This window comes from Astyanax mexicanus, chromosome 21 (assembly GCF_023375975.1).
Source record: "Astyanax mexicanus isolate ESR-SI-001 chromosome 21, AstMex3_surface, whole genome shotgun sequence".
NCBI lineage: Eukaryota > Metazoa > Chordata > Actinopteri > Characiformes > Acestrorhamphidae > Astyanax > Astyanax mexicanus.
Genome location: NC_064428.1, coordinates 26,004,127 through 26,030,849, shown reverse-complemented (window position 1 = coordinate 26,030,849; position 26,723 = coordinate 26,004,127). Strand labels below are relative to the sequence as shown.

Here is a 26,723-nt window from a genome sequence, read left to right as displayed (position 1 = left end):
CTCCGAGTCAACAAGCTCTGAGGCTCCGCAAAATGGTGGAGTGGGCCACGCTGTCGACCAGCAGCCGAGACAACTCTTCCTCTGATAAAGTGACGAGTAGTGAGGGTCCTGTTATGATACTAATATTCAGACTGATGATTCTTTTAGATCCTCCTGAAATAAAACAAAGATAAGAGAGAGGTGACCTAACTAATCTTCTCAAGGTTGTTCAGTGTGTGCAGGAGTTCAAGGTTAGTGTTACATGAATAAACATGTTGTTTATCAGTAAATTATTTTGTACAGAAGAAGGAAAAAATGTTTCAAAAAAAGTTCATGTAAAACAATTCTAATCTAAGTAATTCTGGAACATTTCTATTGGTTTGTTCATTATTAACCTCTTAGTACCTCAATTCCTCATGCACCATGATACTTAATTTTTTTTAAATGTTGACCATTTGTCCTCATACGGAGACAGTGTTCGTACCATCTAGTTTCTATAGCCTAAAGGTTTTTATAGCCAGTCCATACAGAAGCATGGGCTAGGTAAAAATTCTCTTTCAATTTTTTACATTACATTACATTACATTTGGCAGACGCTTTTGTCCAAAGCGACTTACAAAAGTCAAGTACAAAAGTAATAGGAATTAAGATAAACCATTTTAGATAGGGCTTAAAGGAGGTCGAAGGGAAATAAAAGGATAGAGAAGTGAAGGAGGGGAAGAAGGAAATGGGGTTAGAAGTAGTTAGTGTGTTAGAGGTGTTAAGAGAGTAAGTGCTCTTTGAAGAGTTCTGTCTTCAGGAGTCTCTTAATTTTATGTTTGAAACTAGTTTATGTACTTAATACAGAATGCTACAATTTTGTTTTTGGGCTCTTCTCGGGTTCTTCGGATCTCAAATGGAAAGGACAGGTTTTAAATGTAAAATAAACAACTGTCCCCAAATGTGGACATTTGGTTTGATAGCTTATGATCATTCATCTTCCTCTTATTTCAGAGGTTTTCAATTTGGTAAAATCAAAGAATCTCTCTTTTTTTCAGGGCTGTATATTAGTAGTATTATTGTACTTTTACAGAATCAGCAAGTCTTCAAGAGAAATGACCACAGATTTTATGTACAGATTCAGAAAGTATCTGGAACATCCAGCCAAATTACATCATGCCAAATTACTTTTACAATTTTTCGTAAGTAGAAAGTCACAATTAACATTCTTAGAACATTCAGTCTGGTTTTCTGGATGTTCTTTCACTCCAGAAATAACATTATATTAATGTTTTAAACATTCTGGAAAGGTTGCTGCAACATCACTTTTGTCAATGTTTTAATTTTGGGAATTTTACTTTTAACATTTCCATAATGTTAGTATTTGGCAATTAGTATCTGGAAATGTTTTGTGAGAAAGGTTTTGTTATTGTTGGGATGCAAACCATTATTATGTCAGACATTTTGGAGCCTTTTGAAAAGGTGGCTAAACATTTGCATAACTTTCTCTGTTAGCTGGGATTGTCCCATTGTAGAAGTCATCCTCTTTCAACTCCAAGCTCTTTACTAACTGTCCTGAATTTGCTGATACACTTTATCGCAAAAAGTAGCCGCTCGTCTGCATTGTGTTTGGTGATGTGAGGTTGGAAGGAGCTCCTTGGCCATGGAAACTCTCCATTCCATGAAGCTCTCTACGTTCTACTGTTCTTGAGCAAATCTGAACCTACATAAAGTTTAGAAGTCTGTATTGCTTGACCACTTCCACTGTGTAATAATATCACTGACAGTTGGCTGTGGAATATTTAGTAGTGAGAAAACTTCACAACTGGACTTGTTGTACAGGTTCTGCATCGTATCACGGTACCATGCTAGAACTCACTGTGCTCCTGAGAGCCACCCATACTTTCAGTAATGTGTGTCGTAGCAGTCTGCATGCCAAGTACTTGGTTTTATTCACCTGTGAAACTTATAGGATTTTACCTATTCACACCTTTTTTTTTGTACTTTGCCCAAGTGCCTAAACTTTAGCCCAGTGTTTGATTCCTCTGTTTAAAACCATTTTAATTACATTTGGTTAAAAACTCCTTAAACCCTAAGTTTATTCTTAGGCTATGAATCTTAGACCTGAATGCAAACATATTGTAAATTATTTGGTAACTGTTTGATTTATCATATCTTGTGGAGTCCCTCAGGGCTCAATTTCAGGGCCTATAAAACTGATGCTAGTTTTGACAGTTATATCCATTTAATAGTGACTGAAATGTGGGCCTACACATACAGGATCTTAGTGATTAAATATAGAGACTTAAATTAAAATATCTGAGCAATTTCTGAACAGATAAAACTTTCACTGATATGTAGATTTAAAAAGTTGCTTAGAAGTGTCAAATTAAATTGTGTGATTCATTAAAAGAATCATTAAAATAAATGTAAAATAAAAAAAAGTGCAAAATTAGTCAAGGCATAGAGAAAATACAGGGTGGAGGGAAGGGGTAGAAGAAAGTCACGTTTATCGTGACTTCATTCGAAGTGTATTCGGTTTTGAAGACAAAGAACGTGACCAGACGTTTTTCGGGAAGTAAGATTACACCCATTGGAGCCTATTTTTAAGATTTCTCAGTCTAAAAATAACCCCATTAATTTGTTTTCTTTTTTTATTGGTGAGTGGAGCAGCTGGAGGGGCAGAGTGTGGGCACCGGGGGGGTTGATAAGATCGTGCTGGGGTGCGTCACCCTCTTGTGTGACTTAACGATGAATCACACAGAGAAGCTTAAAGCCTGCAGGAAAGTCCCTCAGCCAAATACAGTGGAGGTCTATAGAGCTAGACCTGGAGGTTGCAGTGTGGGCGCAGATGGACACACACACACACACACACACACACACACAGTGTTAGTTGGGCAACTAAATCAGTCTGAAGGAGGCTAGTAACTGAACAACTACAGTTAGTCATAGTAAAAACAGCTATGATCAAGATATTTAAATTATATAAGTTATTTAACATATTTAGTAATAGCTTATATAATGTAAACTGCATTACAAATACTATAAACAAAAAAGTAAAAGAAAGTTTTACTTAAAAAGTATTTGGAATTATAAAATGATTTTTTAAAACAATGTAATTACAGCATATACACCATATAGACAAATGCATTGGGATATTTGTTAAATTATATTGGTTTCTTTCAAATTCAAGTTTAATATTAAATACATTTTTATCCAGTTTATTATTATTAGATATTTTTTCTACTTTTCTACGTTTTTCAACTTTTTGGCAATGTTGTGAATTTTGTCAGTTCTTCTGTACATTGTTCTACAATTTCACAAAGAATAAACCAATAGAAATGCTGTAAAATTCTTTTTGGAATAAAATATTTTACATTAATTTCCAAGTTGAGAAGGTTTTTCCCCTTTCTGTAAAGTTTCCATTTGGAGATACACGATTTTTGTGTGACATCAGATGTTTTTTTTTTTCTTTAAATTAAAAATACAAGTATCAAATAGTATTTTTTTTTTCCATTTTAATGCCAGTCAGTACGGTTCAGTTTAAACAACCCTGATTTTCTTTTTTCCTTTTTTTTTTCTTTTTTTTTCTTTTTGGAGTTTGCTGTTTTAGTTTTGCAGTGAAGCTATGAGGCTAATGTAGCTTGTAGTAGTAGCTGCTTTAGTAAGCTAGCCTTAATAATCCACCACTGGCCTTAAATCTTGTCCATCGTTTGGAGGCAAGTATGTAATGACTTTAGACAAGCAGTTTCCTTGAAGCTAATGCAATATAAAATGTATTGCCTACACAAAGTAGCAACATTGCCTGTATTTTAGCACAAAATTGCTGTTAGTATGCAGATATCCATCCATCCATCCATCTTCCTCCGCTTATCCAGGGTCGGGTCGCGGGGGCAGCAGCCTAAGCAGGGAAACCCAGACTTCCCTCTCCCCAGCCACTTGGGCCAGCTCGTCCGGGGGAATTCCAAGGCGTTCCCAGGCCAGCCGAGAGACATAGTCCCTCCAGCGTGTCCTGGGTCTTCCTCTGGGCCTCCTCCCGGTGGGACGTGCCCGGAACGCCTCACCAGGGAGGCGTCCAGGAGGCATCCTAATCAGATGCCCAAGCCACCTCAACTGGCTCCTCTCGATGTGGAGAAGCAGCGGCTCTACTCTGAGTCCCTCCCGGATGACTGAGCTTCTCACCCTATCCCTATCTCCTATCTCTCCCAGACACCCTGCGGAGGAAACTCATTTCGGCCGCTTGTATCCGTGATCTCGTTCTTTCGGTCATGACCCAAAGCTCATGACCATAGATGAGGGTAGGAACGTAGATCGACCGGTAAACCGAGAGCTTTGCTTTTTGGCTCAGCTCTCTCTTCACCACGACGGATCTGTACAGCGCCCGCATGACTGCTGACGCAGCACCGATCCGTCTGTCGATCTCCCGCTCCATCTTTCCCTCATTCGTGAACAAGACCCCAAGATACTTAAACTCCTCCACTTGAGGCAGGACCTCCTCCCCAACCCGGAGAAGGCATTCTACCCTTTTCCGGCTCAGGACCATGGCCTCGGACTTGGAGGCGCTGATTCTCATCCCGGCCATTTCACACTTGGCTGCGAACTGCTCCAGTGCAAGTTGTAGATCACGAGCTGATGAAGCCAATAGGACCACATCATCTGCAAAAAGCAGAGATGCTATCCCAAGGCCACCAAAACGGATCCCCTCAACACCTTGGCTAGAAATTCTATCCATAAAAGTTATGAACAGAATCGGTGACAGAGGGCAACCTTGGCGGAGTCCAACCCTCACTGGAAACGAGTCCGACTTACTGCCGGCAATGCAGACCAAGCTCTGACACCGTCATACAGGGACCTGACAGCCCGTATCAAAGGGCCCGGTACCCCATACTCCCGTAGTACCCCCCACAAGACTCCCCGAGGGACACGATCGAACGCCTTCTCCAAGTCCACAAAACACATGTAGACTGGTTGGGTGAACTCCCATGACCCCTCCAAGACCCTGCTGAGGGTATAGAGCTGATCCAGTGTTCCACGGCCAGGACGAAAACCACACTGCTCTTCCTGTATCCGAGGTTCGACTATCCGACGAACCCTCCTCTCCAGGACCCCCGAATAGACCTTACCAGGGAGGCTTAAGAGTGTGATTCCCCTGTAGTTGGAACACACTCTCCGGTCCCCCTTTTTGAATAAGGGGACAACCACCCCGGTCTGCCAATCCACAGGAACTGCCCCCGATGTCCACGCAATGTTGCAGAGTCGCGTTAACCAACACAACCCTACAACATCCAGAGCCTTAAGGAACTCCGGGCGAATCTCATCCATCCCCGGTGCCTTACCACCGAGGAGCTTTTTAACCACCTCGGTGACCTCAGCATCCGAAATTGGAGAGCCCACCCCAAGGTCCCCCGGTTCTGCTTCCTCAATGGAAGGCGTGCTGGTGGGATTGAGGAGGTCTTCGAAGTATTCTGCCCACCGGCCCACAACGTCCCGAGTTGAGGTCAACAGCACACCACACCCACTATAAATAGTGTTTGTGGGATACTGCTTCCCCCCCCTGAGACGCCGTATGGTGGACCAGAATCGCCTCAAAGCCATACGGAAGTCATTTTCCATGGCCTCTCCGAACTCCTCCCACGCCCGAGTTTTTGCCTCAGCAACCACCCGTGCCGCATGCCGCTTGGACTGCCGGTACCCGTCAGCTGCTTCCGGAGTCCCATGGGCCAGAAAGGCCTGATAGGACTCCTTCTTCAGCCTGACAGCATCCCTCACCGCCGGTGTCCACCAGCGGGTTCGAGGATTGCCGCCACGACAGGCACCAACAACCTTGCGGCCACAGCTCAGGTAGGCCGCTTCAGCAATGGAGGTGCGGAACACGGCCCACTCTGACTCAATGTCCCCAACCTCCCCCGGAACGTGTTTGAAGCTCTCCCGGAGGTGGGAGTTGAAGCTCCGTCTGACAGGAGACTCTGCTAACCGTTCCCAGCAGACCCTCACAATTCGTTTAGGTCTGCCAGGTCTGACTGGCATCCTTCCCCACCATCGAAGCCAACTCACCACCAGGTAGTGGTCAGTGGAGAGCTCCGCTCCCCTCTTCACCCGAGTGTCCAAGACATGCGGCCGCAGATCAGATGACACGACAACAAAGTCTATCATTGAACTGCGGCCTAGGGTGTCCTGGTGCCAAGTGCACATATGGGCACCCTTATGCTTGAACATGGTGTTGGTTATGGACAATCCATGACGAGCACAGAAGTCCAATAACAAAACACCACTCAGGTTACGATCGGGAGGGCCATTTCTCCCAACCACACCTCTCCAGGTCTCACTGTCATTACCCACGTGAGCGTTGAAGTCCCCCAGCAGAACAAGGGAGTCCCCTGGAGGGGTGCTCTCCAACACCCCCTCCAAAGACTCCAAAAAGGGTGGGTAGCCTGAACTGCTGTTCGGTGCATAGGCACAAACAACAGTCAGGACCCGTCCCCCCACCCGTAGGCGAAGGGAGGCTACCCTCTCGTTCACTGCGGTGAACCCCAACGTACAGGCCCCGAGATGGGGGGCAACAAGTATGCCAATCCCAGCTCGGCGCCTCTCTCCCGGGGCAACTCCAGAGTGAAAGAGTGTCCAACCCCTCTCAAGGAGACTGGTTCCAGAGCCAGAGCCGTGCGTCGAGGTGAGCCCGACTATTTCTAGCCGGAACCTCTCTGACTCGCACACCAACTCCGGCTCCTTCCCCTCCAGAGAGGTGACATTCCACGTCCCAAGAGCCAACTTCTGCAGCCGAGGATCAGATCGCCAGGGTCCATGCCTTCGGCCGCCACCCAAATCACACTGCACCCGACCCCTTTGGCCCCTCCCACAGGTGGTGAGCCCATGGGAAGGGGGGCCCCTGTCTCCTCTTCGGGCTATGCCCGGCCGAGCTCCATGGGCAAAAGCCCGGCCACCAGGCGCTCGCCAGCGTGCCCCACCTCCAGGCTTGGCTCCAGAGTGGGGCCCCGGTGACCCACGTCCGGGCGAGGGAACACTTAATCCAATGTTGTCTCTCTTCATTGGGGTCGTTTGGGCTGCACTTCGTCTGGTCCCTCACCTAGGACCTGTTTGCCTTGGGTGTCCCTACCGGGGGCATGAAGCCCCTGACAACATAGCTCCTAGGATCCTTGAGACACTCAAACCCCTCCACCACGATAAGGTGGCAGCCCAGGGAGATTCTAAATTTAGAATGAAATAAACATAAAAACATACAATAATCCTGTGTCAGCAGGGGTTGACCAGACAATATTTAGGTGGAAATGATTCCAGAAAGTTTACATTTTGTCTGACATAAAAAAAACATAGAACTCCTGCTATATTTCTTTTTTAGTTTTTTTTTTCTTTATTTTTATTTACATGTATTTTGAACAGTATTAGTTCCAGCTACAGAAAAAAAACTAAAGAGAAACACATTTTAGACACGAAACAGGTTCTGGCTGATGGGTTAAAGTAAAATCTTTACAAACAATATTTCAATCAAATTACAAATAACATAATGTATCCCTCAACAGAGCAATAAAAGAAAATAAATACACATTTTGAGTTGGAGGAGAAGACAGCAAAGAAAAGACTACAGATCTCACAGAGAGCTCACGGCCCACACCATCGAATCACAACTAAACACCCCTATGACTAAGGTGTTCCCTTAGAATAGAAAAGTCCGAACAGAAGAAAAGCAGAAAAGACAAGTGGGAAGAAAGAAGGCAACCAATGTATTCATGCGCTTTTTCACAGCCATTATTGCAGAGGAAATGTTTGCAAAGCTTTACATACTGTTATAGCAGGAAATTCATATTTATAATTCATATATAGACAGGATTGTTTGAGATCACCTGACACATGAAGATAGTAGTTGAAATAGTTACTGCTATTGTAACACAGGTCAGAGAGAAACTAATACTACGAGATACTCAACAAAAAAATACTTATTAAATGAACCACCAATTACATGAGTAAAACAGTCATTTACAGAGCCATTAAAGAGTGGAACTGCTTGCTTTCTTCTTGCTTTCCATGTACAGTAGAGACAGTTACTCCAACAAAAGCAGCATAAACTCTACGAACGTTTTAAGACCCTTGTTTTTATGAAAACCCAATAAATGAGCAGGTGTCCCAATACTTTTTTCTATATAGTGCATGAAGGCACATTTGTAGGCACAGCACAGATGCGTCGGTTGGAGAAAACAAAGAAAGGTGCTATTATGAATCCCCCACAACCCCCCCACCCCCTAAAAAAAAACCCCGCAACAACAGGGATCCATCCAGTGACTCATCATATACAAAGCATCGACTGCATCTGGCCTGGGGATAGAGGATGGAAAAAAGAAGGGAAATTTGGAGGGGGGGGGGGGCTGTGAAAAAGAAGAAACATCACCAGACCCCCCAGAACGAGTGGAGCTCCTTTGAACAAGTCATACCACACACAGACCTTCACTCACACACGTCCACCATGGCGGCTCGTTTGGCATCACTTCAGAGGATGGAGGGAGGGCGGAGGTGAGGAAAGTAATGAAAAAAAGAAAGAGGGGAACAAAGAATGTTTGGGAGCGAGATGTGGCAGATATGACCTATTACAATTACAGGCCTTTTCAGGCCATCACAAAGACCAGCCGAGCATGCGGCCCGCTTTTGCATTACATTAGAAAAGAGAGGGAACAGAGAGAGAGAGAGAGAGAGAGAGAGAGAGATAGAAATACTACACTAAATTCATAGATGACTGATCCACAAAACAACACCATCGTAAGAGTGCATAGGCACACGCTGTATTACTACAACTACAGTCATTTGAAAAAATTAAATACCCCATGAAAATATATCCTTTTTTGCATTTATAAACATACATATATATTATCTTCATTTGAACGGTACTGATACTATAGAAATAATATAAAAGTATACGTACATAAACTCAATAAATACAATTGAAGAAACATTATTATTAAGAACATAGTGTCATTTGTAAAATGTAAAAATGAATATAAATGTGTTTTGTGTTCACATATATTAGTACCTAAAGGGGCAGTTTTCCAGACATGGAAATAAATCATTTTGAAAGGAGATTTCCCAAGATGTGTGGCTGAACTGCTGCCTAAATATTTTGCAGTTCTATTTTGATTAACGTATCATTTCTGTGGAAGTAATATTTCTGGACGTTGGCCTATTTTTTTTTATGATAAATGAAATGACTACATTTACATTATGTAATACATTTGATTATTTGAAAATCACAGTACTTTTACTTCGGTATTCAGTATTTTGTCTACTTTACCCACCCCTGGTAATATCCAACAAGCACTCTGAGGCCTTCAGAAAGAAGGTTTTAGATAGAGGAGTGTCTGAGACTAAATATATATGTAAAGCTCTCAATAAAGATCAATTAGAACAAGAGCAGACCAAAAGATCTATGAACATAAATTTACAGTAATTCTATTTTTTTTTTCATTTTCATATTTGAAGTTTTAAAAGAAATAAGTAGTATATTGAATCAATTAAAAATATATTAATCGAAATATATTTTACTGTACAGCTTTACAAGCATTGGCCATACACAAATTATTCTTAATATAACTGTATAATAATTTCATTAGTATAAGAGTGTGTCTGACTTGTTAACAGAACTGTAAAACGCCACAAATACATGGCAGTAAAGTTTCTTTATTCTGGAGGAGGGAAACAAAAAGTACAGACCTGATGAGGAGTCTGCTTTTATTAAAACACTGGAAAAGATGAGAGAGAGAGCGAGAGAGAGAGAGAGAGAGAGAGAGAGAGAGAGAGCCCTGCTCTGGCTGGCAGGTATGTACAGGGGTGTCACAGTCTGAGGGAGAGTGGGTTAGTAAAGTAATAAACACACCAAAACACCAGGTTCTAATACAGAGATAATCATATAGATCATATAGCTTCAATATAATTTACACAGATATCCAAACAGTCAATTACAGTAATCATTAATGTCTAATTATCTTAGTGAATTGTTTCTGTATATGTGAACTGTTTTTTTTTTTTTTTTTCATTTAATCATTTCATTAATTAATGATTTGGCAATACTGTAATTTACTATGGTCATGCCAATAAAGAATTTAATTGAGAGAGAGAAAGAGAGAGAAAGAGAGACAGACAGAAAGAAAGAAAGAAAGAAAGAAAGATAGAAAGAAAGAATTGAAGCTGGACAAAAGGTGTCCAAAATGTATGAGAAACAAAGGAGAGAGAGAGAGACAGATTCAGAACAAAGGCTGAATAAGTGAGATGTAGAAAATAAAAATGATAGAAATAAAGAAAAAGAGAAGGGAAAAAGAAAGAAAGAAAGAACTGAGATGGACTAAAAAAGAGCAAAAGAGAAAAAATAGAGGAAATAAAAAAGCCTGTAAAGAACAAGTGAGAGAAAAACAGAGAAAATTTGTGTTCAGTTTTACAATCAGAATTACATACATTTTTTAATTGACTTATTCACACCTAAACACTTAATTTGCTTCTTTCATGTTAAATTATGTTGTAAATATGCTGAACACTGATTTGTGCGAATGTTCCAAAAAAGCCATTTTAGGATTTAATTTGAGAAAAAGAAAGATAGACAGATAAAAACGAGACATAAAAAACACAGAAAAAATGAGAGATAGAGAGAATAAAAAAACTAAGAGGGGGAAGAGAGACAGCGTGGCGCTTACCCCCTGCAAGGCTCGTCCCACCCCCCAGTGTCCCACCCACGCACCGCACTCATCTCCTGACTCACCCGTCTGCGTCTGGTCTACAGGTCACAGGAAGTGACACAACGGGCCAATCATCCACCCTGCCAGACGCTGTCTGGAGCCGCCATTGGGCCGCCGTCACCCAAACCCAGGGCAGTGTCGGCCCATGGAGGAGGCCGAGGGTCAACGAGTGCATGCGTCTCACAAACACACACACACACACACACACACACACAAACTAAATGAAGGCTAAACACCAGCCCACACTACTAAGACACTAACCTAATGAAATCTGCTCCTCAGATTGGTCTAATAGGACCTGAAGTCTGGTCTGTACTTCTGAAGTGCACTAAATTCTTAGAGGTAAAGCTGCCACAAAGCGTGCTCTGTAGCAAAGTTAAAGGAGAACTTTCAGAATTTGATTCTTTATAAATCCGGTTTTGTAAATGAGATGTAAATAACTTACACCTACACATCTTCACACTAGACAGTCTGGAGTTTGTATTACATCTCATTCTAAATCGAGTTGGTCCCCCTGTCTGGGAAGACCCTCTAAGGCACTTTAGAGGAGAGAGTAGAGTATCTGTTGAAAATTTGGTCTATTCATCCAGAAGAGCTTTAGGGGTTGTCTTGCAATCTCCTTCATTCCAGTTCACTCTTGAAGACTAGTCAAGTTCTTTCACAGCAAACTCAACCAGTCACGTCTCCTTCGCAGATCTTGCTTTGTACACTACAACACAGTTATGCTGCAACAGAAAAGGGTCTTCTCTAAACTGCTTCCACAAAGCTGGTAGCATACAAATTGTCCAAAATGTCTTGGTAATGTCTTAGAGATTGATACACACCAACTTTATTTTTCACTTAAGTCTGACACAGAATAGCAGGTGTAAAAAAAAGTGCTGTAAACCATAGTCCAGACCAAAAGAATTCAATTGGTCTCTTTCTCTTTTCTGGAATATCTTAAACCATGGTCCAGATCTTTTATCAAATCAAATCAAATCAAATTTATTTGTATAGCACGTTTTACAACTGGTGTTGTCACAAAGCAGCTTTACAGAAACATGATCACAGGAAAAAGAATCAGGCTAAAACATTAAACATAAAAAATACAGAAGTATTCCCCAGTGAGCTCGAGGGCAAAGAAAAACTCCCTCAGAGCTGCTGGAGGACGAAGAAACCTTGGGAGGACCAAGACTCATATATAAGTGGGGTCCATCCTACCACTGGTTAAATGGCTTTTAAATGAATATTAAAAAGTCTTTATACATCCATACATGTCTAATATATTCAGGAGAATAGCAGCACCACTAATGGAGGCAGTTAGAGTTCATGTAAGCTTGGATGTGATCTGTAGTGGAGAGTAAGATGGATGATGGGCAGCTGATCTGTGGTGGGTGATGGGGAAAGCTGACTTCAGAAACTTCCATCAGTCTTTTACATTGTACTTAATTTTACTGGAACTAAGGGGGCTATTAGACCAACCACTGAAAACAACCCAAACCCTTTCCTTAGCATTATCCCTCCTCTACCAAACTTTACAGTTGGCACAATGCAGTCAGACAGATATTGTTCTCCTGGCATTTCCCAAAACCTAACTTGTCTCACAGACAGAAAGTCCAGTGCCGATGTGTATTACACCCCTCCATCTAATGCTTGTTGTTATGCTTGGTGATGTGCGGTTGTGTGATTCCAGTTGTGTATAAAATGTTGTGACTGGAAGTTAATGCAATACCTAGCTACAGTATTTTATGGAGAGCAGACTCATAGTCTGTTCCTCCTGGGAAAAGATGCAATTGGTACAATTTGTGACCCATGTGTCACTGATCAGTCTTGTATTGTGCAAATTATAATGATTAAAAGATTCTCGATTACAAGAAAGCATATTGCAAAGTGTGAAGACTACAATGATCTGACCACTCTAAAAATGATCAAGTGTGAACCTGGCCTGTATGGTGTTTTTTTTTTTTTTTTAAACAGTCACAGAAGCAATTTTAATGAGCAACCTGTTGTTCTTTAAGGGAATCTTTAAAAAAAAAAACCTTTGGCATCTTTAAGTAGTGTAATAAGACTACATCAGTCTGCTAAGTCTTGGTTGTACAAGACCATAGTGCCATAGTATTTCATAGTGTATATAAGCATCACTACAACCAAAAAGCTGTGGGAGGTCGCGGTCATCCACAAGAAGTAGTAGCTCATATTCACACAAGCCCCTGCTCTATGATCAGCTGTGATGTTTTGGGGCAGAATGACTGAAGGTTTACATGTACAGACAAAAACATCATTATATTTTTGGGTCTAGACGCCTTCATTGCAGCTGGCAAGCCACCGCCGCTTCAGCTGAGAGGGGAGACGTACAGCAATCACCATTTACTGCAACTACTTTTGTCTTAAATGTAAACAGATGCTAAAGAATGTTTGCTTCTTCGACCACAACAAAGGAATGACAAAGATATGCTGAACAGTGGGGAGTCGGAGTGTTAGGAGAGTGTTTCTACAATTAGTATTTTATTTCTATCACATACTTGTATCTCAAAAAGGGCACTTTTATAAAACAAAAGGACAAAATGTAATTTTAAATGAAAGTCAGTGTAAAAAAACTTTTTCCAAGTCATATTGAAACATTTCTATTCGCCTACTTACCATGAAATGTAAAAATTGTGTGCAAAATTGTGGGAATCTAACAAAGAAAAAAAATTGCATCGCTTGTTACTTACTGTCCGTCCATTATCGAAGAAAAAAATGTGTTTTTGTAACACAATGGGCTCTTTCGTACACCCTGCACAAAGCACGTCACAATGCTCTTTGCTACATTACACCCTCTTAACAGTCTATTTTCACGTCTTTTTAAAATTAAAATAAAAGTTAAATAGCGCCTAAATGTAGGAATTAATCTACACTGATGGGCATGGTGGTCGTGGTGGAAGTGAGGTGTGTTTAAGCAAATTTCTGGATTTTTGGTGTTGCTCTTTTGGCATACCTGCATGAACCTGCAGGTCAGTTTCCTCTGCTGAGACGCACAAAGCGCCGCGCTGTTAAGATACAAACACGCCAAAGTCAATGCGCACCTGCCTCTTAAAGGGAATGACAACTGGCACAATGATTGGTTTATTTATTTCATGTTACGCTCAAAAACACACCCATGATTGATTAAAATCTGTATATGCAAGGCATATTTTTTGCACCCTCACGATACCAAACATGCACCAACAAAGCCTAAATCCAACAAATGCACGATACGCAATTGACCAGTGTGCTATAGATCGCTAAAATAGAGCCCAATGTGGAGAGCGATGAAACCTTCTCAACTGCAACACAACCCAAATCAAAACATGATGGATCCACCCTCATGCTTCACAGTTGGCAAGGCTTTCTTTTTTATAAAATGCAGGTTTTTTTTTTTTGTCCAACGTACCTTTGCTGCTTCTGTTCTATTTTGATTTCCATCAGTCTTACTTCAAATTCTGGGTTTTGTGGTAAGGTTGCAGGTAAGGTCTCTTTTCTACATTATACCTCTTTCATGAGGATCTTGGCAATCATATGGAGGTTTCGATTTTCTCATCTTACCAGCACACAAGTAGCTCTATCCAAGAGTTTTGGTGGTTTCCAGATCTCATCTTGATCTCAGCAGTTCCCTAGAACCGCCATTTCTTAATAACATTCTACACTGTAGAAACCACAAGCTGAAACTGCCTGATCTTCTTATAGCCTTCCTTTTCTTGTGGGCATTGATTACTTTTGACAGTTGTTTAGAGGAGCCTGTGGGTGCTGAGTGTGAGCACAAGGTTTGAAGAGTCAGGGAATGTATAAAGCTTGGAAATTTGAGTCAGCTGACAGTTCCTAAATACAATTGCTTACATGCCTCAGGCCTGATTTGTTAATCAAGGTCTGAGACCTTGTCAAAACAAATCTGAGTCTTTTTGTTCAGGACATACTGATGATTATTTTATATTATGAAAGATGGAGAAACTGCATTACAATTGACTAAAATATTCTTTATATGTTTGATTATCTACAGAGGGCGTGTTTATTACTTCTTAATATAAAAAAGTGTCTTTTGGCCTAGGTTGCCCAAACTTTTATGTAAGACTGTATATACACTGATATCCCACATGTCAAGGGACAGGAACCAATATCTTGTACAAATACTTTTGCCATGTACAATGTAATCTGAAAAAACACTACTATGACCTAGGAGACATAAGATTTAGGGTTTTCTGTACTGAATGTGGATGTGATTTTTGCCTGAATCCCTTTTGTGCAGACATTTCTAGCCAGATGTCACCAATCACAATCGCTACCATCCACTTCCTTGTCCACTGAGGATTGTAATGTTTTCCAGGACACATTGAGTTCAAGTCAAGAAAGGGACTTTTAGAAGTCTAGTCTTAGTCAAGACCAAGACTTTTAGTAATAGAATCTGAGTGAAGACCAAGACCAAGACACATCAATTCATCAAGTCAAGACAGAAACAGAGACGCACTTAGTCCAAGTTAAGACCAAGACTTTTAGTAGTCAAGTCTGTGTCAATACCAAGACTTTTAGTAGTCAAGTCTGAGTTAAAACCAAGACTTTTAGTAGTTGAGTCTGAGTCAAGACCAATACTGTTATTAGTTGTGTGTGAGTCAAGACCAATGTTTCCAGTAGCTGAGTCTAAGTCAAGGACAAGATTATAGTAGTTGAGTCCTAGTCAAGACCAATACTTTTAGTAGTTGAGTATGAGTCAAGACCAAGACTTTTAGTAGTTGAGTCTGAGTGAAGATCAAGACTTTTAGTAGTTGAGTCTGAGTTAAAAACTAGACTTTTAGTAGTCGTCAAAGTTAAAACCAAGACTTTTAATAGTTGAGTCCGAGTCAAGATATAAACAGGGACACTTTGAGTCCATGTAAAGACCAGGATGTTTAGAAGTCAAAGATTAAAGTTTTTTTTTGTAGTTGAGGCAGAGTCAATACCAAGAGTCTGAGTTAATACCATGACTTTTAGTGGTCGAGTCCAAGTCAAGACCATTACTTTTAGTACTCGAGTTCAAGTCAGGACCATTACTTTTAGTAGTCGAGTAAAAGTCAAAAACCATTACTTTTAGTAGTCGAGTCTGAGTCAAAGCCAAGACTTTTAGTAGTTGAGTTCGAGTCAAGACCAAGACTTTTAGTAGTCAAGTCTGAGTCAAAGCCAAGAATTTTATTGGTCAGCTCGAGTCAAGACCAAGACTTTTCGTAGTTGAGTCTGAGTCAAGACCAAGACTTTTATTAGTCAGTTTGAGTCAAGACTAAGACTTTTCGTAATTGAGTCTGAGTCAAGATCAAGACTTTTAATAGTCGAGACAGAGTCAATACCTAGACTTTTAGTAGTTGAGTCCAAGACTTTTAATAGTCGAGACAGAGTCAATACCTAAACTTTTAGTAGTTGAGTCCGAGTCAAGACCAAGACTTTTATTGGTCAGTTCAAGTCAAGACCAAGACTTTTAGTAGTCAAGTCTGAGTCAAGAAAGAAACTAGAACACACTGACCCACATTAATGTAACGAATGTAATGTACGAAGACTGATTTGGAACCTGCATATGCTCTTTTAAATGGCACTGGATAGAACTACACACATGGAAACTGATCTTAGGTCAGTGTTCCTCTGAAAGTCAAGACCAAGACTGGAAGTGGTTAAGACCGAAACGACTAAATTCACCTAGTAAATTGCTTCTGTATCAGGAAATTAGATGATCAGTTCAGCATTGATTAGAGAAAAGTCTGCAGGATGGTAAATCTCTATGAGTACTAGGCAGTTTTAAAACGTTGATAGGCATGTGTTTGCTGTAAAAAAAATTTTTATACATTTGAAATGTACATTAAATGGTGTTTCTAGGTTTAAAACACAGGCCTCTAAAAAACATCAGTCCACAACTGATCTTTAGACTGTCAAATTGGTAATAATCTGAGTATGGGGCGCCCTCTACTGACAGAAACCAAAACAGACGGAGAACAGAATTACTCTTTACATCAACACAGTTTATTAAAAATGTGGCGAAGAGAATGAAAAACTAAAATCTTTATTAGATATTTCATATATATATATTTTCTAATAGCCTTTGTTTTTTGTTAGATATTTAGACTGGATTTTACAATACTCTACTTCAATACACTTCTAATAACCATAATATCCATGCCTAAATATTTGTAGGTATTTATTTGTCAATATTATATTTTATGATTTTGGTATGCATGTATGTTTTAGTTGTCCTTTTTACCTTTTTGGTACTGTTCTTTTTTGAAGCATTTTTTTCATTGTAAAAATACAATATAATACATCCAATCCCAAAAACACAGTTTACCTATTCACTTTCTTTTAAATAAACAAACACATGCCACATATTATTTTTCATACTTGCTTGATTATATTTCATATAATCACTTTTTTCACTTTTTTGTTGATTTTATTTATTTATTATCTATTTTGTTTGTTCTTTGTCATTTTGACTATTTTTATGGTTTGCTTACATTGCATTTATACTCTATTAGCTAACTGTTATGTTTGCAGATAATTAAAATAATTAAAGATATTTTGCCCCCAGTTTGCATTCTATAATCCAAAAATACTGTTAAGTAGTTTAATGCAGCTCTGGAAAAAAAATAAGAGACCGCTTAAAAATGATGAGTTTCTTTGAATTTACCGAATCATCACAAGCCATCAAACCAAGCTGAACTGCTTGAGTGTTTTGCAGCAGGAGTGACATAAAGTTATACAAAAGCAGTGTGTAAGACTGGTGGAGGACAACATGCCAAGATGCATGAAAACTGTGATTAAAAACCAGGGTTATTCAATCAAATATTGATTTCTGAACTCTTAAAACTTAATTAATATGAAATTGTTTTCTTTGCATTATTTAAGGTCTGAAAGCTCTGCATCTTTTTGTTATTTCAGTCATTTCTCAATTTCTGCAAATAAATGCTCTAAAAGACAATATTTTTATTTGGAATTTGGTAGAAATGTTGTCTGTAGTTTATAGAATAAAACAACAATGTTCATTTTACTCAAACATATACCTATAAATAGCAAAATCTGAGCTGAATTGGTCTCTTCCTTTTTTTCCACAGCTGTATTCTTGTGTCCTCAGCTTTTTCTCATAAGCTGGTTTGTGGCGACATCTAGTGGCTGTGAAAGTTTACAACACGATCAGTACAACACTGAACAGGACACGAGTTCTCCCTAAACAAACTGAGAGCAATAGTAAATGGTTTGTATTGTTTTCATCTTCAACAGACACAAAAACTCATGCCAGCCAGATACAGCACGGGCTATTCATTGGAGACAACAGAGATGACCGTGTTTTACACCACCAATAAATCCTCAGTTAACTCGAGAATCTCACGTGTGCTGATGCACTAGCGTTCACTATTTATATCTTTGTGTACTTCATTCAGTCAGTTCTACTTAGGCCTGTCACGATTATACTACTGCTTTGGACAATAATGTGTCACAGAAATAACAATAGAGATTAACAATAGTATTGTCAATTTAAAGCAGCAGTCCTTAAGATTTAAATCATCAGTGTGCTTCTGCTACCATTCCTGCAAAGCCACATACACTGCCTGTCCAAAATAAAAGTCTCCATCTGGATTTAACTTAGTAAATGATGTGTGGTTGATGCTGCAGTTGGTCTGCAGGTTTAGGTTCAGCAACAGTATGTGCTGAAAGAAGGAGGTCAGCTGACTACCTGAATATATAGACCAATATAGACCAGGTTATTCCATCAACTGATTGTTTCTTCCCTGGTGATCACGGCCATATTCCAAGATGACAATATCAGGATTCATTGGGCTGGAACTGTGAAAGAGTGATTCAGGAAGCATGAGATCATCATTTTCACACATGGATTGAGAGAGTTTACCACAGAGTCCAGATCTTAATTTTTGGGATGTGCTGGAGAAGAGAGGCTTTGTGCAGTGGTCAGACTTTACAATCATCATTGCTGCAAGATCTTGGTGAAAAATTAATGCAACACTGGATTGAAATAAATCTTGCTACATTGCATAAGGCTTTTTGAAACAATGCCAGAGTAAATGTGTGCTGCAATCAAAGCTAAAGGTGGTCCAATGGAATATTAGTGTCTGAACTTTTTTTTTTGTTCAGGCTTGTGTATATTAATTCTAAAATCAGGGTGTCTGGTAGGTCCTGACAGGACATTTTTCTGGCTATAACAGCTTCTGCTACTTACATAAGCAACCCCAGCACTGCTAATGGCGCTGATACAAGAGACACTGTGAACATGGAAAACTGGGAACTGCAAATTCAGTCTTTTTCTGCTTGTGCACACACTGACTAAACACACATAATCACAGATGAAAAGAGCCTTCACCACAAAGCATTTTGTTCAAAAGTATATTTTTAGATGCTTGGTGCAACAAAACATTCTTACATTTGTATCAAAAATATACAGACTGTAATTTTTAAATATTTTATTGCCTCAGATACAGTGGTAATATAGTAGTATAGTAATGAAATTACACCAATCTAAAGGGCAATTAACTCTTCAAAATAAAAGTTTGGGAGATGTGTGCTTTGTTTTGTTTTTTTAACTTTCACGTGTTGCAGTCTGCTTTGTGTGTTTGCACGACTAGCTAAAATGTTGATGGTAAAGTTTGTTTGTATGCTGTATGCATGGCATCATGCATTAAATACTTTTAAAGAAAACAATAATTTATTCTTTCATCTTCTATCATGGTGAAAGTTTCATCCTGGCCAGAGTTGGATCTGGGACACATCCAAAATTCACAAAAAACATTACAAACAACCAATGAAAATAAATAAATAAAGGAAAAGGAAAAAACGCAACATATTCCTACCAGATTAATTGTTCCGTAATTGTGTACATTATCTGGGTAATGTATTACAAAGCATAATTTTTTTCAATTATCCTGATAGTTTAAACTAAAAGTATTCTCTTTTTGCCCAAGATATACAGCTTCACTAAAACTTCACATTTACATAAAACAATCAAGGCTGTTATTTTTCAAACTTTTCATAAATCTGAATTCAGCCGCTAATACTGTAGAATCTGAAATTGCTAGAAAGTCTTTTGATTGTAAGCCTGGTCTTGGAGAGAATTAGCTTACACCAAACCCAAGATGTAGTTGTAGATCATTTATTCTTGTGTTGTCAGATGGTTTATGATCAGACTCACAATTTTGTGGATTGTGGAGTCTGGATTTTTTTTTTTTTTTGGGGGGGGGGGGGAGAAAAGAAAAGTTGTTAGATAGTTTAAAGTCAGGCTCAAGCCTTAGAGGATGAGTTTATAAATCAGGTTTGAACTTTTGAGGAGTAAGATGGCAATGTGGTATCAAGTAAAACCAGTTGCTATTACTACTCTTAATTATGTTTTACACAGAAGAAGAAGTCACACAAACATTTTCTGGGTGGTGTTTGTTATGTAAGCAGGCACTGCCTGTTGGGAATACAGAGTCCAGTAAAAGTCACTTACGTGTTTTGCCCAGTAAGCTATTTACAAAACCTGTTACACCAGTAGAACTGCCCAGAAAGAACACAAGGCACTACAGGTATGTTTGGCATCTTGTACATACAATTCAAAAACAAATATAGCAGTGGATCTACAGGTTGGACTTTCATTTAAGAGAAATGGCAGTATGTTGGCTAAATGTCTACAGGTGTTCTGAAGGGTGCCCTTACAATAGGTTGAGTATTAGATACTATACTAAAAGACAAATGAAAATCGTTGTCTGTGATGACACAAAGGTAAACATCTATTCCATGTATTCAAGTGTTCAGTTGTAGCCACACCCCCTCTAAAATATTAATTGGTGAAGATTGACTTTAGTCTACTAACATAATGTTAATCTTAATCAAGGACGAAGATTCTTTAACCATACATGCAGTCCCATAGTTTTTTAAGCACTGTTGGGCCCCGTCTACTTGATTATCTTGAGTTGGCCTTGCTGTTTTAAGCTGATGGTTGGCACCAAGAAACGTGCCAACCATCAGCAAAAAACAGCATGGCCACCTCCAGATGATCAAGCTGGTTAACCAGCCTAGATTTTGATCAGCATAGGGTTTTTGTTTGCATTTGAATAGTTTAGCTGCTCTATAATCACAGTCAACCAAACCAAGCTAAACAACCAGCACGACTGAGCTGGTTGAATAGCATGAGCTTTTGACTGGAAGCCCAGTATGCCAGCCAAAGCTGGTCTTCAGCTGGATTTTCCAGCAGAGTCAGCACCAAAAACATGCCAAACTAGTCGAGGTAGTTGGGAGTTGTCCATTACTCAGTTAAACCCTGTGTCCTGAATTAGCTCCGGGTTTGCAGGCAGCTGTGCTTTCAGGTCCACATCCATCAGATGACAGAAAGTCCAGGTTGGCAAACAAACTTCACACAATCTCCTCACATGTCTAAAAAGGTAGTGGAGATGCCCACAAGCCTTCGAATAGCGCCAATGGAAGACAAACTGTTTTCTTCTCGTAGCACTGAAAGTAAATTGTCCACAATAAGCTGAAGACAAACTCTCAGCTCCCTCAAGTCCTTGTCTGACTGATAGCCAGCTTTATTGACAGACATTCTCAGACAAATGTTCTTCAAGTCCACACTGTCCTGATAAACAAATATAAAAAAAAGAAAAGGTTAGAATGGACTAAAACAGGAGTTAATAATGAAACAGCACTTTTCTGTTCACCCGGGACAGTCTGAAACGTTTAATGTGAAAAGGTTTAACATTAATTAAAAAACATAGAAAAGACCTAGAAACATCAAACTTCTCCCAATAATTACTGCTCATACATTTTCTCTACTGATGAACTGATGAAGTCTGGATCCAAAAAGACAGTAGTCATTTTTTCATTGGATATTAGACATGTTTGTTTTCTTCCAATTTAAACCAATAATAAGGAAAACGCTTAATGGGGATTCATGTACCAAAACAATGACCTGTGAACACCAAACTACTCCCACATATTGTTGCTTTAGTGCTCTATGCTGTTGAACTAATGAACCTGTAAGTCATGTTTAACTTTTTCTTAAAGCACTGTCAGAATTATAAGTTCGTTGAGGAATTAAGTTTGCAATTGTGGAGGAACCACTTAAAGGAGAAATCAGCTTTGAAATGGGCTTGGGGTGTAAGAAACATGATAACAAGTATGAACTATTGCTGATTAGCCCTCCTCCTTTCACCTCCAGCATTTTGAAATAGGAAGACTTAGCCAATGCTCCCAACAGGCCCACAAATGCTAGTGATAGGGGCATAGTGTTGCACATGCACAGACATTGCTATTTTACACCAAGCTCAAAGCAGCTCCACACTTCATTGGTAAAATTCTGAGGGCCTTGACTTTTAAAACGAGGCACTGAGAACTTTGAAAGTGTACAGGTAGTTTATTAAAAACACAGTTTATACACACAGCACCTTCAACTAGCCCTCCAAGTGCCGCCATCCTAAAATTCATGTGACTTTTCATCTGTTGTTTTTATCAGCTGTTTTGTTTGTGCATGTCAGTCCACTTATTGTGACTTAATTTCAAAAGCCTCGTTTTAAATGCCAGGGCCTTAGAATTCCACCAATGAAGTGTGGAGCTACTTTGAGTTTGTTAATGGTGTAAAAATAGTAATTTCTTGGGGAACTCTATACTCTATATGGGTCTATACTTTAGCATTGTAAGCTTGTTGGGAGCATCGGCTAACAGTGCAGTATTTCGGAATGCTGGGGGTGAAAGAAGGTGGGCTATTCCACAAAAGTTTGTACTTATTATCATGTTTCACTACAGCCCAAGTCACACAGGTGTTCTCCTCAAAGTGCTTTAAGGAGCCTTCAAACAAATTAAATACTGTCTCATTATTTTATATTTAGATACTTATTTATTTTATCTCATTATTTTGAGATACTAAATCGTTATTTTGAGAGTCAGTCATTATTTTGATACTTCCTTACATTATTTTGAAATAGTAAGTCATTATTTTGTGATAGTATCATTATTTTAGATACTTATTATTTTGAGATAGTAAGTTGTTATATTTTGATTTCATTATTTTAGATTGTCATTGTTGTGAGGTAGTAAGTCATTATTTTGAGATACTCTCATTATTTTTATATACTTACTATTTTGAGATACTAAGTTCTTATTTTGAGATACTATCTCATTATTTTAAGATAGTAAGTCATTATTTTTGAAATAGTAAGTCATTATTTTCAGACACTATCTTATTATTTTTATTTGTGACACTAAGTCACTATTTTGAGATACTATCTTAAAATAACGATTAAGTCATTATTTTGAGATAGAAAGTCGATGTTTTAAAGTACTATATCATTATTTTGAGCTAGTAAGTTGTAAGTTTGAGATAAAAACTTAAAAAACCTTAAATGTTCCTCAACAAACATACTTTTAACAGTGTTCCTATATTACTGTTTAGTACATTAAGCCTGTTTAAGATTTCAGACTCTTCTTACCTTGTGGCGGAGAAGAAAACTCCTCAGATCTTCTGACAGAGATGCCAGTAAGTCTTGTTCTATTGATATAACCTGAGATAATATCTCCACCAGTCGTGAGAACAGGCTTTCTCTCGCTCTCTCGGCAACAGTTTGAGGTTTATTTCTGAGTAAATTTCTCCTGAGCTCCAGATTTCCCTCCACAGCAGCAGATCCAGCGTTATTCCCCACCATCCTGCTCTGGTTCAGGTCATGGAGGAGCTTCAGAGCCTCCACCTGATGTCTGAGAGAGCGGTGGCCCATTATTCCTCCTCAGAACTGAAGCAGTTAGAGCGCAGCGTCTTTCTGTCTCCTTATCTCACGAGTTTCGCTCGATGTGCAGAAAAAAAACATCCGTCAACAGCAGATCAAGTGATCCGGCTGCAGCAGCGCCTCAGCGAGCTGCTGCGTCCTCAACTTCCCCATCAGAGAGAAGATCTGAAGATCAGGATAAAACCAGCTGATTCACATTTCACCAGACCAGCCTGCTTCTACTACTGCTGATGCTGCTGCAGCACCACACGCTCCTTTACTCCTCACATGACCGCGCGCCGCCCCGAGCTCCGGGAGGAGAGCCCAGACTCTGTGTGACTCCTAAAATCTACAGTTAAAAATACCTAAAACCAACTAGTTCAAAAGATCCGGGTCTTTTTATAAATTAATTCAAACTAATTAAAAATATTCAAATCCTTCTAAAAACTACACATGAATAAAAAATTAAATCCAAATAACTTTATCAAGTAAACTGCTCTCTCATTTTGTTATATTTTGAGATAACTCATTAGTTTAAGATTCTAAGTCATTATTTTGAGATACTATATTATTTTTAAATAGTTACATAGTTAAAGACTCAAACACCTGCAAAAATATTTTACTTTTCAAAAGACTCAAATCACATTAAAGAAGATTAATTTAAAACGGAAGAGAAGACCAGAGCACACTAATGAGAGTCTGATAAGAGATGAGAGGAGGCTTTGCAATGATAAAACAGAATTTATTCAAGAAAATCATAAAGAAAAAGAGACACACAACAGACGTGTATTATGGCAAGTCTTGCCTTATCTGGAAGAAAGAGAACACGAAGCGCGGCAAAGAAGATAACTGGATTACATTACATTACATTACATTACATTACATTACATTACATTTGGCAGACGCTTTTGTCCAAAGCGACTTACAATATTGAAGTGCAAATAATAGAAAAGGTTAAGTTCAAAAATAATAGAAGTTAAAAATAAAGCATCTATAGATAGGGCCTTAAGGAGGTCAGAGGGAAATAATGGGATAGAGGAGTAGAGAAGAGGAAGAAGGAGATGAGGTTAGAATTAGTTAGTTTGTTAGAGGTGTTAGGAGAGTAAGTGCTCTTTGAAGAGCTCTGTCTTCAGGAGTTTCTTAAAGATAGCGAGAGATTCTCCTGATCTGGTAGTAGAAGGTAGTTAGTTAGAGGTGTTAGGAGAGTAAGTGCTCTTTGAAGAGCTCTGTCTTCAGGAGTTTCTTAAAGATAGCGAGAGATTCTCCTGATCTGGTAGTGGAAGGTAGTTTGTTCCACCATTGGGGAACTCTGTATGAGAACAGTCTGGATTGCTTTGTGTGAATGTTTGGCAAAGCGAGGCGACGTTCATTGGAGGAGCGCAGCGGCCGGGAGGTAGCGTAAGCCTTCAGGAGTGAGTGCAGGTAGGAAGGAGCCTGTACTGTCATCACCTTGTAGGCGATTGTAAGCACTTTGAATTTGATGCGAGCAGCAACCGGTAGCCAGTGGAGCTCAATGAGCAGCGGAGTGACATGTGCCCGTTTTGGTTGGTTGAAGACCAAACGTGCTGCTGCATTCTGAATCATCTGGAGTGGTTTTACTACACAGGCCGGGAGGCCAGTTAGTACGGCATTGCAGTAGTCGAGGCGTGAGATTACCACAGCTTGTACCAGGAGTTGGGTGGCCTGTTGCGTCAGAAACGGTCAAATTTTTCCGATGTTGTAAAGCGCAAAGCGGCAGGATCGAGCAACTGAGGCCACATGGTGCGTGAAGAGAAGCTGGTCATCAACCATGACACCCAGGTTCCTAGCAACCTTTGTCGGTGAGAGAGAGAGAGTCGATGGTTATGGCAAAGTTGTGTTGAATAGAAGGTTTTGCTGGTATGACCAGAAGTTCAGTCTTTGAGAGGTTTAGTTGGAGGTGATGTTCCTTCATCCATGCGGATATGTCTGAGAGACACTGTGATATTCGTGCAGAGATTGAGTGATCATCTGGTGAGAACGACAGGTATAGCTGAGTGTCGTCAGCAAAGCAATGGTAGGAAAAAACATGTGAGCGGATAACCCGACCTAGAGAGGTGGTGTATATTGAGAAGAGAAGAGGTCCCAGTACCGAACCCTGGGGAACCCCAGTGGGTAACGAGTGGGCTGGGGACAGCCATCCTTGCCATGACACCCTGAACGAGCGCCCAGTGAGGTACGATCTGAACCATGACAGCGCATTGTCTGAGATCCCCATGTTCGAGAGTATAGTTAGGAGGAAGTCATGGTTGACTGTGTCGAAAGCAGCCGAGAGGTCCAGCAGAATGAGCACTGAGGACTGTCCTGCAGCTCTAGCAGTTTTTAACGCTTCCGTCACAGACAACAGAGCCGTCTCAGTAGAGTGCCCTTTCTTGAAACCAGATTGGTTCTGGTCCAGGAGGTCATAAACAGCATCAATGGAACATTACTATCACACAGCTAAATATTTAAATATTCCAATAAAATCCTGCATACTCCCAGGCATTTTGGACGCATTTCTCTGGCCATATATATATATATCATGTTACAAATATGGGATCATTTTTATTGATCATACAGCTTATCTAAAGTAAAAAATATATTACTGCTTTACTGGCTGTTTAGATAGATAAGGAACCTAGTTAATTAATATGCTTATGCTTATTTGTGCGTTCCCTTCTCCATTCCCACGTGCTTTGTGGGCGTGGATGCAGTGATGTCATTCAAAAATCCTTAAAAGTCTTCCGGAGTAGGAAGCTTTTATGTTCCCTCCGTTGGAAGCCTACTACAGGAGAATTTTAAGTGGCTTCTTTCGTCTCCTACGGTATTCGGACAGGCGGCAAGATGGCGTCACGAAATCAGTTTCCGGGTCACGGAGGAGAGGAAGAGGATCGGTAGGAAAAGGAGACACTTTTGGGGTTTCGGCTGCGTCCAGAAACTTTTGCTACTCCTCCTCTCCTACTCCTCCTTTCCTACTCCTCCTCTCCTACCCCGGAAGAAGGTGGAGGAATCGAGGAGAGGAGAGGAGGAGGAGGAATGGAGGGAAGGAGCTGTAATTGGGGAAATGGGACAGCTGATCCCTTTTAGATAGGATGTTGACTACCGTTGAACTGAGCCAATCACAACGCTCACTTTCAGCACGTTTCAGAACATTACTATCACACACAGCTAAAAATTCAGATATTCCAATAAAATCCTGTTTACTCCCAGCCGCATTTTAGGCCGCATCTCTGACCAGTGACTCTGGCAGCCCTGTCTGACCTCAGCCTTATGAGGGATTCAGTTTCCTCATCAGTCCCTAAGTTAAAATAAATAAGTAAATAAATGAATTAATTAAAATTATATATATTATAAT

General features: G+C 39.9%; 1 protein-coding gene across 1 annotated transcript; it reads right to left on the bottom strand.

Annotated features, from left to right (window-relative positions):
* Positions 1 to 19,093: 19,093 nt before the first annotated feature.
* On the bottom strand, positions 19,094 to 23,658 carry dleu7 (deleted in lymphocytic leukemia 7). The gene is made up of 2 exons (XM_007251331.4): positions 23,102 to 23,658; positions 19,094 to 21,252 (listed from the first exon to the last, which is right to left on the bottom strand). Exons 1-2 carry the CDS (start codon positions 23,381 to 23,383, stop codon positions 21,046 to 21,048), a joined length of 489 nt encoding a protein of 162 aa, XP_007251393.1. The 5' UTR covers positions 23,384 to 23,658; the 3' UTR covers positions 19,094 to 21,045.
* Positions 23,659 to 26,723: the final 3,065 nt, after the last annotated feature.

Excerpts from the sequence above, each read along its gene's own strand:
- dleu7 (XM_007251331.4), bottom strand. The coding sequence starts at position 23,383 with ATGGGCCACCGCTCTCTCAGACATCAGGTGGAGGCTCTGAAGCTCCTC. Across the intron at positions 21,253-23,101 it reads GTTTTCTTCTCCGCCACAAG|GACAGTGTGGACTTGAAGAA; the intron begins GTAAGAAGAGTC and ends TTTGTTTATCAG.